Below are 13,765 nucleotides of genomic sequence, written 5' to 3'. Positions count from 1 at the left end.
GAGAATTTTCTCTTGTTCTGGGTCCCTCAGGCAAGCAGGTTTCCATGTCACTTGTCAGTGGGCATCACATGACCGAGAGTTCTATGTTATGATCAGCACCTGAAGTAAGATGTGATGATTTATTGCTGACCTTCCCAGCTGATACTAACTGATAGGGAAAAAGCACTTGCCCAATCAATACTGCACACCAGGTGGAATGGGGATGCTTTGATTGGTAAAACAGCAAAACCACACGTAGAACAGCAGCTGAAATTCAAATAATCTTGTGGTTAGGATTATTATAATCAGCTGTGACTCTCCCAGATCTGTCTGGTTCTGTTTGGACAAATAGGTAAGTTGAAAGAGATGTCATAAAATCACCACCCTGCATCTTGCAAATTCTTGATGGTGCCACAATCTCTCCCGCTCCTCCTGAATGAAATGTTGTTTTTGGTTTACTATATTTCTAGGTAGGTGATTCTAGTGGCTTCTCCTTGGCCTTTCCTAAGGCCTATTTCATGACAGCCCTCATTTTACAAGTCAGAGAACCACTGCAGGAGTTTTGTCATTTTTCTGAATATGTCTATACAATTATGCATTCTGAATCTAAGGAAATAAGCAGAGGGTGGATTCAGGGGCCAGCCACTGAGATGGACATGAGGTAAAACCACATTGATCCCATGACTTCCGTAAGTCCAAACATCGGTGTCAGGTCAGAGGCAGTATCAGATAATCTCTTAGAATTCTGATGACTTAAAGTTCTACCATTACACATCACCCATGTAATTGGTCACAGGTCTGTTTGGAGAGGGCCGGGACAATGATATTTGTTAGTGTAGCATGGCCCTTCCTCAAGGGCAAGCCACAGTCATTTCTGATCAACCACCACAGAGCTCCCCACAGATGCCTGGGCTCCCCTTGGAAAGCAACGTACCACAGTCTTGGTGAAAGTCATGTTCTCTGGACCTCCCAAGGTGAGTGAACACATATTATGTGATCAATTCACCCTAATGTTCCAAATTCCTTAAGCCTTTGGACGTCTTCCTCTGCAGTATTGCATTCCTCCTTAAGTCCTTTGGGACTTTTTCAGCCTACTAACTGCAGTGGAATGAGTGTTCCTGCACTCCCCAGATAAATGTCAAAATCTTAACTAGGAGGTGGCACCTTTGGGAAGTGATTGGGTCACGAGGGTGGGGCCCTCTAGAATGGAATTAGTGGCCCTATAAATGAGACCCTGGAGAGTGCCCTGCCCCCTTCCAACACATGAGAACATAGTAAGAAGTAGGCCTTCTATGTACCAGAAGCTGGGCTCTCACCAGACACGAAAGCTCCTGCTGCCTTGATCTTGGGCTTCCCAGAATTCAGAACTGTGATGAATTAATGTTTGTTGTTTAACTCACCAGCCTATAGTATTTTGTTAGAGCATCTTGAACGGACTAAGGCACCAACCTGGCAAACTCTGAGAGGCTTGTCTAACTCCTTTAATCCAGAGTCTCAGCTTAATGAGCCCCAGTCAAAAATTTGGTCTGATTCAATTATATTTTCCTTTTACCTCTGCACCTCACTGTAAAGAACCATTTCCACATGAATTCCTCAGAATTTGGTCCATACGCATTTAAAAAATTTTGTACTTCCTTTGGTCAATTTTGTGCCTCTGCCAAGGTCATACTTTACTTCATACTTTGTGGCCTGTGGGCATTTGAGGCTTGTTATGGGATTTTGAAGGAAAGAGAGGTGGTGGATGCAGCTTCGGAGGAAGATCAGCAGCGCCCCGCAAGGCTGCTCCTTGAGGCCAGACTATCACTGATTGCTCAGGCAAAGAATAAATAACCCCCTCAGAAGGAAGTTTTGCTTCTACTGGCGAGTCACCTCACGGAATTTAGGGGTTCAAAGTACCCAGCTTCATCAGTCCACATCTGTGTCCCACTTCACTTTTCAGGATCTCGTCATCTCCTAATGAGTGCCCTAACATAAGCAGAAGAGGTCTTGAGAATTTGAGGATTCCACCTGTGTTGTAGTTCAGCCGATCACAGCATTCGACTCCGGATTTGGCTTTCCCACATCTTGGCCCTGGGGCTACAGGAGATAATAGTAACCAGTTCGTAGAAGCTCTCAGGTCCTTTACGTAGATCTTGAAATGGGACCTTGTGGACCCGAGCACGTGACTTTCTTCCCTCCGTTCTCCAGCAGATTTAGAAGCAGCTGATCATTTCCATTACATTCCTTATTTTGACTAAAATGGTCACAGGTAGCATCACTTGTGCTCACTCATACCCTTGCCTTTTATAGGGACTTGATTAATCATCAGTATCCAAACGTGGGAATTTGAGAAACGCCTTTGCTACTTCTCACAATGGACTACCAGTTCCCTTTAAAAATTGGGATAAAAGTCACTAATGGCTTTAAATCTAATCTGATTCAAAAAGGAATTCCAAAACACAGAACAATCTCAGAGAACTCATCTTTAATATTTGTTCTCTAGAACCTCTTCCAGTACCAAAATCTATCAGTCAGGCTCCAGCTAGAGAAGGAGAACCAGTAGGAGCCAGGTGTGTCTCTGTACACACACACGCGCGCACGCACGCACACACATGGATGCACGCACGTGTGTGTATTGCACGGATGTGTCACAGAGAACCGGCTTTGTGCAATGGTAGGAGCTCATTCAGCCATCTCTGTAAGACTTGTCTCCTCATCTGATGCTGAAGCAGCTCAGACATTCCAGGAGAAAGGATCACAACCAGGCTGCAACCCACATACATGAGCTGGAAGCCCCACGTAGATTTAATTAAAATGTAGCTCTCCTGTGACTACCAAAGTCACGGTACCATCCACTCACTTTCCTCCTCTTCACGTCAACTTCTTTTCAGTGCACTTACATTACTTGATAGGAGCTCTGGTTGGCTGGTGTCTTTGTCTCCCAACTAGAAGGTAAGATCCATGAGAAAGCATTTGGTTCACTGTGATTTCACACCGAGATAAGCGCCTGACACTTTGAAAGTTTCTAATAAACGTTGAGTGAGCTATTTTATTTTATTTTATTTTATTTTCAATATACATTTTTATTGAAGTATAGTCAGTTTACAATGTTGTGTCAGTTTCTGGTGTACAGCACAATGCCTCAGTCATACATGAATATACGTATATTCATTTTCATGTTCTTTTTCACCGTAAGCTACTACAAGATATCGAATATAGTTTCCGGTGCTATATAGTACAAACTTGTTGTTTATCTGTTTTATATATGGTAGTTAGTATCTGCAAATCTCAAACTCCCAATGTATCCCTTCCCAGCCCCTTTCCCCCGGTAACCATAAGTTTGTTTTCTATGTCCGTGAGTCTGTTTCTGTTTTGTAAATAGGTTCGTTTATCTTTTATCTTTTATGTTTTTAGATTCCACATATAAGTGATATCGTATGCTATTTTTCTGGTTTGATAATTTTCTTTTGTATTAGCTTGGTTTCTTTTTGGTTTTTGTGACTCCGTTGTATGCTGAATGAGCTATTTTTAAATCGTCGCAATGAGCCCAGGAGGTCGATGCTGTCACAACTCTCAGTTGAGAGAAGAGGATGTGGAAAGACTAAGAGGCTAGGAAAGTAGCCCAGGGCACGAGCACATCAGGGCCTACCTGGAGCAAAGACTCACGGCCCGGTCTGTCTTGAAGCCCAGGTTCCTCCCACTCCTCTGGTGCTGCCCTCAGACTCTGCGGCCTTAGGCTCCCCCAGCCCGCAGTCTCCCACTGGTCCCTGTTTGTCATGTGGCCCTGGATCCAGAACATGCTCAACTCATTTGCTCTTCCTGACAGGTCCTCCTAGGTCTCCTCTCAATCTGCCTCAGCTCGTCATATTTTTTTAATGTAGCAAACAAAACAAAACAAAACAAAATAAAAACCCAAAAACCAAAAAACTGTAATGTTAAATTTGCCACATGACCATCTTCAAGTGTACAGGTCGGTCGCATTAAGTACATTCACTTTGTTGTGCAACTAATCACTAGAGCTTTTTCATCTGCCACTCTGAAACCCTGTACCCACTAAATGTTAATTCCCTCTGCCCCTCCCCCCAGCCCCTGATAACCACTTTTCTACATTCTGTTTCTAGGATTTTGACTACTTTAAATCCTTCAAATGAGTGGAATCATACAGTGTTTGTCCTTTTGTGAAGAGCTCATTCAATTTTGCCTAAGGTCTTCGAGGTTCATTCATGTTGTAGCATGTGATACAATTTCCTTCATTTTGCGGCTACATGATACTCCATTGTAGACAGAGAGGTGATGTAGGAGATACCAGCCTCTGTGCCCCAACAGAGATCAACAGTTAGACAGCTATCCATGAGTGAAAAGAGCTCTGAGGAGTCTAGGAGTCCACTTAGGACCTTCAGCAACACAGTGGTACAAAAACCCGAGACAATCATACAGGAAGAGAAGGAAGAACAGCTTCACTGTACTTGCGTCATCCCACACCCCTCACCCCCAGCTGCCATTGCTCAGCACCAAGAGGGAACTTCCCAGCTAGAGAGAGTTTCCTTCACCGGGAAAGGGAGAGTGGGCTGAGGGACCAGCTTCCCCCCACCCCCACCTTTCGGGGCAGTGCACAAGGGTCTCAGTTTGGTTTCACCCCACCCAAACCCACTCTACTCAGGATGCGGAGAAAAGAGATGAACCTCGAGGGCATTATGGTAAGTGAAATAAGTCAGATGAAGAAACACAAATACTATATGATATCACTTTTATGTGGAAACTCAAAAAGCTGAACACATAGGAACAGAGTAGAGTCTTGGTTACTGGGAGCTGGGGGTGGGAGAAATGGAGAGATGCTGGTCAAAGGGTACAAACTTCCAGTTATAAGATGAATAAGTTCTGGGGATGTAATGCACAGCATGGTGACTATAGTTAAAAAAACTGTATTGTTGACTTGAAAGTCGTTTAAAGCATAGATCTGAAGTGTTCTAACCACAAAAAAGGAATAGTAATTATGCAACACGATGGAGGTGTTGGCTAACGCTATGGTGGTCATCATTTTGCAATATATGAGTGTATCAAATCAACATACTGTACACCTCAAACTTACACAATGTTATATGTCAATTGTATCTCAATAAATCTGGGGCAAAATAGTCCATTGTATATCTACACCATTTCCTTTACTCATTCATCCGTCAATGGACGTTTGGTTTGTTTTGATGTCTTGGCTATTGTGAGTAACACTATGATGAACATGGTTGTGCAGACATCTCTTTGATGTCTGTGATTCCCTTTTATTCTTTCTAATTTATACCCAGAAGTGGGATTTCTGGATCGTATGGTAATTCTTTGTTTTGTTTTGTTTTGTTTTAAGGAAACTCCATAATATTTTCCATAATGGCGACACCATTTTACTTTCCCGTCAACAGCGCACAAGGGCTCCAATTCCTCCCATCTTTGCCAACGCTTGTTGTTTCCTGTTCTTTCAGTAGTGGCCATTCTAACGAGTGTGAGGTGGTAGGTAATGTGGCTTGATTTGCATTCCTCTTATGTATCAGAGAACATGCACGTGGAAACTTGTCAACATTACAGGAGTCATTCAGTTACAAATTTGAAAAAAAAAATCCAGGTACTGAAAATGAATGAATTCCTATCATTGACACTATTGCCATCAAATCCAGAGCAAACTAAAGAATATTCTTTGAATTGTGAGGAAAAAAGGAAGGGAAATACTAGGTATTTCAGAAAGTAGTGAAAATGAGCGTGAGAGAGTAAGAAGGGACCGTGTAAAACAAATTGTAAAAATACTCCATTGTTGCTGTCAATTTCAATAAAATAAAAATGATTTACTTAGGATGTTAACCAGGCCAAGAACAGCATACAGCTTTTGGAGAATCTATTCCATATGACAATTGAAGATTTTAAATAAGACAAGTGTATAAGAAAATTACGTAATGAAGAGTTGATTTATCTCGACCGGATCGTTTGTTACAAAGAATACTTGCTTTAACCCGTTTTTTTCCCAGCATACTAGTCTCTCGTGTCTTCTGATGAAAGTTTGTGGAAAATTACAACAACTCATTGAAGGCAGGACACCTAATGGCAATGGCCCAGACCTTTCAGCAATCAAGGTTTGATCATCCTTCAAGGCAAAGAACCATGACCAGCTGAGGGGCGGTCTCCGGGCAAAGGGAATAAGAAATGGGTAGTGAAAGACGGCAGTTATAAATACCGGCTACAACCATGTGACCTGCAGCCAAGACTGTGATATTATTTAGCATGATGAGTTAATAACCTCCCCCTCCTCGGGTAAGAGGACGAACAAACAAAGAAACAACGAGCTATACTTTCACGGCAAATACTTAGGGCAACAGCCCCGCTTTTACTGACAGAGAACCATAAAAATGAAAGGCTCCACTGCTTTTTTTTCTTAGCCTCTAGAAGGCAATTTTCTTGACTCCGACATTTTTAGGAAGCTTCAGCAAAATCTCATTCCATCCTGCAGCATAGAAAGTGTGCCTGCTTCTCATCCGTCTTTGCAACACAACTATCTGTTTTTCTTGTGATTAACTCCGTTGCCAAGACGGTCGGATTCTACTTTTTCTAGGAACTTCTCAAGTTGCTGAATTAAGACTCCTCTTTTAAACCTGAAAATAAAGAGGCATTTAATTAACCAGAAGATATCTAAAGCCTCGATAATGTGTAAGGCATACTAGTGGGTACAAAACAGAGCTCACGACCTACTTGGGAATAGAAAGTGTATCCTAAGGGGAAGATACGGTCCAACAAATTACCAAGAGCGTCAGCTGAGGGCCAGGCCCGCCCCAGACTATGGTGAGCTTAGAAGGCCCCATGGGCTTGGGAAAATGAATTAGAGTAAAATAATATCAACCTAAATGCCTATGGAAATAGCACGAGCTATGACTGAGGGCCAGGGCTTGGGGAAAGCAAGGCCTGTTCCTGCCCCTGTTCAGCACTGGGCGCAATTACATTCAAAACAAAATTAGAGAGTTCTTTTTTACACTCACCTTCTAGCTTCCTTGATGGTAAATTCAACAAATTGTTTCTTGACCTCAAGAGGTCCTTGCACTCCTTCAAGCAAAGTGAAAATTCTTTCATACTCTGAAGATATTAAAAAAAAAATCAGCATTTGTAAAAAGATGAGGCTGGTATAGAACTCAATCTTAGCGCATCTACTAGCTCAGTAATTATTCTTCGTGAATGTTGCATCGTGTTTCTGTTTTGAATGCTTAAGTCACAACACCTGCACATCACTACTAAGGAAACTGCCATAAACATTAACCACGCCCACCCCCCCAAAATTAAGAGGTATATTAGGAATTTTTAGACAAAGTAAAGAAAAACCACCCTAAATCATGTAAAAACCCAATTCTGTCAAAGGATGAGTTTAAAAGGTGGGCTCAGTTTATTCTAAATCATACAAAAAAGAGCGACTTCCCGTGGTTTTATTAATAGACATTCTTTCACTACTTACTTCGTCCAAACCTCCGAACTTCTTTCATTAATTGGTATTTTATATCATCATTAATTTTCTGTGCCATAGCAGGACTTATTTGCAATGTATTTGGCACAGTTCCCGTTGAAGACATTACTGTGGCTTTTGAATCACCTACGGAGACACTGCAGGTCTGGGTTCCTCTTTCAACTGTATTACTACCAGGTTTGTCAGTTAGGTCATCTTTGCTGAGACTAGTGAAGTCATCAGACACAGAATCAAATTGCTTGGGTGGAAGATCATCTGCTGCCATATTCATAAGCTCTGGTGCAGCAGATTTTGGCAAGAAGCCATTAGGTGGGGTTTGATTATTTTCTGTCTTCTCCTCGTGGACATCGTGAGTGACAGCAGCAGCTGGAAACCAAATTAAGAGATTGAACTCTGAGTTAGATGCATTTTATCACCATCACAGAGACATCCCTGTGTTCTGCAGTTCTGAAGAAATTATTTCAGAAAGCACGAGGATGTACCAGGTATCAGATCCCACAAATAAGGCTGAGACAAGATCATACAATAAACCACTTTTTCTCTCTTGGCACTATCAATACATACAGAAATGTAGTTGGATAGTTCAACTAATAAGAATACATTCACAGAGCCCTGACACTTATGATTGACTGTCTCCTCAATGCCCTTTACAAGTTGAAAAGCTAAAAGTCTCATTCGATGTCAAGATGTCTGATATTCACACTCCATCACCAGAAATCCCTGTCAGTACAGGATCCTCCTCGTCCATCTTTTGTGTCTCAGAAGAGTGAAATTCTTTTTACTCCCAAGTCTGGCAGCTCTCCTTCACTTCCTCCTCCTCCTCTGTGCCAGGCACCGTGCCAGGAGCTGGGGAGCAGGAGCCAACAGGACCGAGAGAAACCATCCTCACCCTTCTGGAACCTACATGCTCGTGGGGAGGCCAGGCAGTAAGTGTACCATGATCCCACAGAACAATTACAGTGTGAACTCATGTTAGGGAAGAAGCAGGCAGGGCTGAGACAGAGAGGAGGAGTGGAGTCCCAGTGGACCACGTGGTCGGGGAGGGCCTTCTGATTCTCAGGGGGTGTCCCGTGGGCAGAGCCTGGAGGAGGAGAGAGAGCCAGCCTGTGCACACGCAGAGCAAGAGCTCCAGGCCGCGGTAAGGGCAAGCGCGGGGCCCCAGGGAGGAGACTGGCCAGCGACCGGAGAGTAAAGGACAGAGGCAGAGAGAGCAGGGAGGAGACGACAGGACACGTGTTAGGAGAGGGCGGCGGGGCCAGGTCTTGCAGAGCTTGGGGACCAGCGTCGGGAGTTCAGATTGTGTTCTGAGTGCCCAGGAAAGGTGATGATGTGTTTTCCAGATGAACGTGGCATGATCTGATTTCTGTGTCAACATGATCACTCTGACTACAGGGCAGAAAATGGGCTAGACCGGGACAAGTGGGAAAGCAGAGATGTAAGCTAAGAAGCTATAGTAGTAGCTTTGTGACATGATGATAGAGTAATGGAGAGAAATGGTGGGATGCAGGTTTTATATGGGGCATCAAATAGCTGGACTTGCTAAGGGATGGGAAGTCAGACAATAACAAAAGGAAAATATGAGGAATCACGAATGAATCTGAGTGTCTTAACCTGAACTACTGGGAAGATAATAGTACCAAGTGTGTGCAGGTACTAGGCCACGGCTTGCAAGAATGGATTGTGACCAAACTTTCCTGATTCTGTTTCAGTGACCTCACACTGGTACCTTGAATTAGGTCATGGTGAGACAACTTATACTATACATATCTGCAGACTTTAAGTACTGGGGCTTCTAAAGCTTCCCATGTCCCCCCCCGTGGACAGCAAGTTATTACTCCCTTATGTATGTTACACCTGATGGATGGTGTTACTAGCTGAGATCGAGAAGGCTGAAAGTAGAGCATCTTTGGAGAGGGGAAATGTCAGAAGATCAAACATGTAGAACCAGTGGAATTTTAGATAAGTAGTAGATACCCATTGGAGATACCATGTAAGCAGTTGTATGTGAATCTGAAGTTCAGGAGCAAGTTGTGGTCTAGAGGTATAAAGGTGAGAGTTCTGGTAGTGTGAATCATAGTTAAAGCCCTAAGACTGCATGAGATCATCTTGAGAGATAGCGGATTGAAGAGAAAAGGGCCCAATATCCAGCTTTGGGTCCCTGCAATACTTAGAAGCAGGAAGGAAGAGGAAAAAACAAAACAAAACAAAACAAAAAACAGAAAAGGGAGACAGAAAATGAGTCACTAGCAAGGGGCCAGGAATCCAGGAGAATGTGGTGTCTGGGGACCCTAAAAGTTTTCCATCAAAGAGGAAGTGAAACAGCTGTATCACATGCTGCTGAGAAATTAATGCCAAAGTGCAGCAAATACTGGTCACCTTGACGCTAACAGTCTCACTGAAGTACAGTAAGAAGCAGCCAGCCTGCACTGGGCTAGAGCACGAACAGAGTGTGAAGACAGGCAGGATGGGAGCCGACCCATCGTCTTGTTGAGCCCATCATCTCCTTCTGCCTTAGGAACCTTTTTATTTGGACTCTTGCAGCAACTCTGAATGATTGGACCTAAATAGAGCCTTGCCCCTCTACTTGGAAACATGCTCACATCTGTCCATCCTTCAAGGGCATAACTATAAGCTTCCTTTGACATGGCTGAACCCTAGAGACGGGGTTCACCCTCCCCTTCCTGTTTGCTTAACCATGGTGACATACTTCGCCTTCTCTTAGGTGATGAGCGGCTCTTGGGCTCTCCAGAATGTTTCATTTGTTTCTGATGCCCTGCTGCAGACTGACCTGCTCCATCATTGTTTGTTTGCTGAAAAACATCAGTGAACATATCCCATTAAAGACAAAGTCAAATCATTGGAAAAATCACAGTCTTCATATGCATATACAGCCATACATTTATACCATTAAAAGACGTCTTAATCATGGGTCGAAGATTTACCATCACTCAGCACACACTCTGTACTCAGAAAATGCAGTCCAATTTAAATCAAGTCTAAGTGAAATAAGGAGAAGGTAAAATACAAGGTGTTATCCAAAGCCAAATAAGGTACAACCCTGATTACTAAGAAATCTGGGGAGTGAGTAGTTCTCATTAACCAAAGTGGTACATACATGGTTATCTCTTTGGACAAATACACATCATTTTGCTTCAGCCCTTGTTAGGGGAGGAAAAGAAAGGAAACATCTGTTTTGGTTTTTTTTTTTTTGTCATTTTGTGCTTTAAATCTACCCCTAACCTTATGGAGATTCAGACATACCATCTTTGGAGCTAGGCAGGTGTAGGAAATTCTTTTCAGTGTTGGTGGCAGATAAAACATTAAGTTGAAGGGTGTAATAGGTTAGCTAAAGGTGCTTTTCATTAAGGGATAACCCAAGAATATGCTTATGCATTGTCTGAATGCAGCTGTGATAAAAAATATTTTCCCAAACCATTTGCATTTCCCATAAGAGAGGAGTCCAGAATGGGCAGAAACATTGCCATTGAGCATTTATTCTCTACCAGGTACTTTTTTTTTTTGGTAGTTTTTCCCTTTTTGTTTCACGTCTTTTTTTTTTAAATGGAGGTGTGGGACATTTAACTCAGGACCTCAAGCATGCTCAGCATGTGCTCTACCACTGAGCTATATCCCCTGCCCCAGGTACTGTTTTAAATGCTTTACATGTATTAACTCAATCCTTCACTAATCCCTATGAGTTAGGTGTGATTATGATCTCCATTGTTAAAAATGAGGAAACTAAGGCATAGAAAATCAAGAAAAACTCCAATTAATTGAAGAGTTTTGGGGTGAAGTGGAATAACTCTAAGTCCAGTTTTGTTACAGAAGAGATTGTTGCATGTTCAGTGTCTTTATCCCAATGATCTCCATGAGTGCAGACATAACACCCTTTGTCTTCATGACTTGATGATCAAGTCAGTATGTGTCTCACACACAACACACTCTCACATAGGATGTCCATGAGGACAATCCAATTATGGCAACATCACCTACTACTTCACTTTTCAAGAGAAACAGCCATTGTTTAGATAGGGCACTAGTGGCTTGAATAACAGAAACAGAGGGTGAGAGTGTAATCTCGATATTAAGGGTGTTACTGGACAGAGTGGAGAAGAATAAAGACTCTGAAGCCAGGAAGGTGTGGATTCAAGTCCTGGCTCTATCTCTTATCAGCTGTGTCACCCAGGGCAAAGCATTTGGCCCCTGTCAGCCTTGATTTCTTCTTATTAAAGGACAGATAGTAATACTCACCCATGGAACAGTTGTGAGCATTAAATGTGATCATTTTAAACACTAAATCCTCGTCCAACAAACAACAACTATTATCTCTGTTCAACTAACACATTCTTGAATCAGGAGGCTCCCACTTTCTGCTTACACAAGAATCTCTATGTCATATTTTATCTTTTAAATACATCTTTTTACCTTTTAAAAGTAAAGCCTGAGATTTATATTCACCCTTTGAAGAAGAAAATAATTATGCTAAAAATATCACAATTTGGGCAGAAATAGAAATAGTTGTCCTACCTCCTTATCATTTTTAAACAGATAGTTAACAGCATAAATCCTTCTATGTTGACCTGGATTAATCTCTCGAGGTAGAGAAGCCAACGTCTTCAGATATTCCTCATGGGTAACTATTTGTGTGAGTAGAACATTCTGATGAGAAAATGGAGAGTCACTGGAAAAGAAACTGATGCTATACAGCTCAAATGTATGATCCTCTAGGGAGGACATGATCACAGACTATGTTAGCAACATATACCATGGCACCAAATAGAGTTTAGAATGTCGTATGTAGGATCTATATCATGTTCTAAGATCTAGAATCATCTGCCTTCATCTAAATCATTTCTCAGTTCATCATCACTACTGCCTATAGGCTCAAACCACTAGGTCTAGAACGACTCCCTTATGCCTCAAGCCAGGTTTGAGAATGGGCTGACCGCCCTTATACCACCATTCCAACTAAAATACCATACTTGTTCCCTACTTGGAAGAGTCTAGACTCCATAGTATTCTCTTCTCAGAGAACTTTAGGTAGTGGACATTAACCTCTTTGGATAATTTGATTAAATCTACAAACTTTCTTCCCAAGAAAGGCACCTTACACACAAAACTTGGTATATAATTTCAGGTCTGCGTCCAGCCCTGAAATCTGCTCAAGTTAATAGACAGATGATCCCACTTAAAATCAGCAAAATGGAGTAAAGATGTTTTATAAACATTTGAATATAGATGAAAAAAATTTAACACAATATTTATAAACCAAATCCAGCTACATATTGAAAGAGTTATAAAGAAATAAAAGGATTATATACCAAAACCAAGAAGGATTTATCCCAGGAATGAAAGTTTGAATTATTATCTGAAAATTAACTAATCTAATATATCATGTTACCAAAAGAAAGGACAAGAAAAAATCATATTATTATGTCAATGGATACAGAAGAAGCATTTGACAAAATCAAAATCTTTTCATGATAAAAATACTCAATAAGCTTGGAATAAAAGGGTACTTCCTCAACCTGGTAACAGGCAGCTACAAAGCCCCCAGACCAACATTGGTATGAAATATGTAAACTATGATATGAAAGACTGTATGCTTTCCCCCTCATTGGAAAGTAAGGCAAGGAGTCTGTTCTCAACACTTCAATTCAATATTGCACTGAAAGTTCTAGCAGGGAAAATTAGCCAGGAAATCATAATAAAATGCATCCATTTTAGAAAGGAAGAATAATTACTATCATTATTTACACATAACATGATTTTGTACAAGCCAATCCTAAGGAATCTATTAAAAATATATCCAAACTAATAAACAAGCTCAGCAAAGATGCAGGATATGATATTCACAAATTACTGGCAATAATCAGTCAGAAAATTTAATTTAAAAACAATCTCGTTTACAATGGCATTTAAAAACATAAAAGTTAGTTGTGAACAAATTTATCAAAAGAAGTACAAAGCATGTACACTGAAAAGTACACATTACAGGAAAAATGTAAAGAAGACAAATGGGAAAAATTCCCGTGTTCATTGACTGGAAAACTTGTTAAGTTGGCAATACTCTCGCAATTGATCTAATACAATTACTACAAATTGATATACTACAATTACTACAAAATCCCAGCTGGGCTTTTTTTTTTTTGAAATTGATAAAGTATATGTGTTAATGTAGGTTCACCAGTTGTAACAAATGTGCCACTCTGTGGTGGAGGCTATGCATGTGGGGAGCAAGGAATATATGGGAAATCTCTGTACCTTCTCAATTTTGCTGTGAACTGAAAACTGTTCTGAAAATATAAAGTCTAAAAAATT

At 41.4% G+C, this 13,765-nt stretch overlaps 1 protein-coding gene across 1 annotated transcript; it reads right to left on the bottom strand.

The window, feature by feature from the left end:
• Nucleotides 1-6,287: 6,287 nt before the first annotated feature.
• Nucleotides 6,288-12,197, bottom strand: LOC116277739 (integrator complex subunit 6-like). Its single transcript, XM_072958240.1, has 5 exons — nucleotides 11,972-12,197; nucleotides 10,152-10,254; nucleotides 7,436-7,810; nucleotides 6,969-7,062; nucleotides 6,288-6,587 (listed from the first exon to the last, which is right to left on the bottom strand). The coding sequence occupies exons 1-5, from the start codon at nucleotides 12,179-12,181 to the stop codon at nucleotides 6,488-6,490; spliced, it is 882 nt and encodes a 293-aa protein (XP_072814341.1). The 5' UTR covers nucleotides 12,182-12,197; the 3' UTR covers nucleotides 6,288-6,487.
• Between the last annotated feature and the right edge of the window lie 1,568 nt (nucleotides 12,198-13,765).

The sequence above is a fragment of the Vicugna pacos genome, unplaced genomic scaffold (assembly GCF_048564905.1).
Source record: "Vicugna pacos unplaced genomic scaffold, VicPac4 scaffold_259, whole genome shotgun sequence".
In the NCBI taxonomy this organism is placed as follows: domain Eukaryota; kingdom Metazoa; phylum Chordata; class Mammalia; order Artiodactyla; family Camelidae; genus Vicugna; species Vicugna pacos.
Note: the sequence above shows the minus strand (reverse complement) of the source record. Positions and strands in the feature narration are given on the sequence as shown.

What these genes read in the sequence shown, in the direction of transcription:
- LOC116277739 (XM_072958240.1), bottom strand. Translation starts at nt 12,181, where the DNA reads ATGTCCTCCCTAGAGGATCATACATTTGAGCTGTATAGCATCAGTTTC. An exon ending in ATCACCTAAGAGAAGGCGAA is followed by an intron (nt 7,811 to 10,151) that starts GTATGTCACCAT and finishes TTTGGTTTCCAG; the next exon opens with CTGCTGCTGTCACTCACGAT. An exon ending in ACCATCAAGGAAGCTAGAAG is followed by an intron (nt 6,588 to 6,968) that starts GTGAGTGTAAAA and finishes CTTTATTTTCAG; the next exon opens with GTTTAAAAGAGGAGTCTTAA.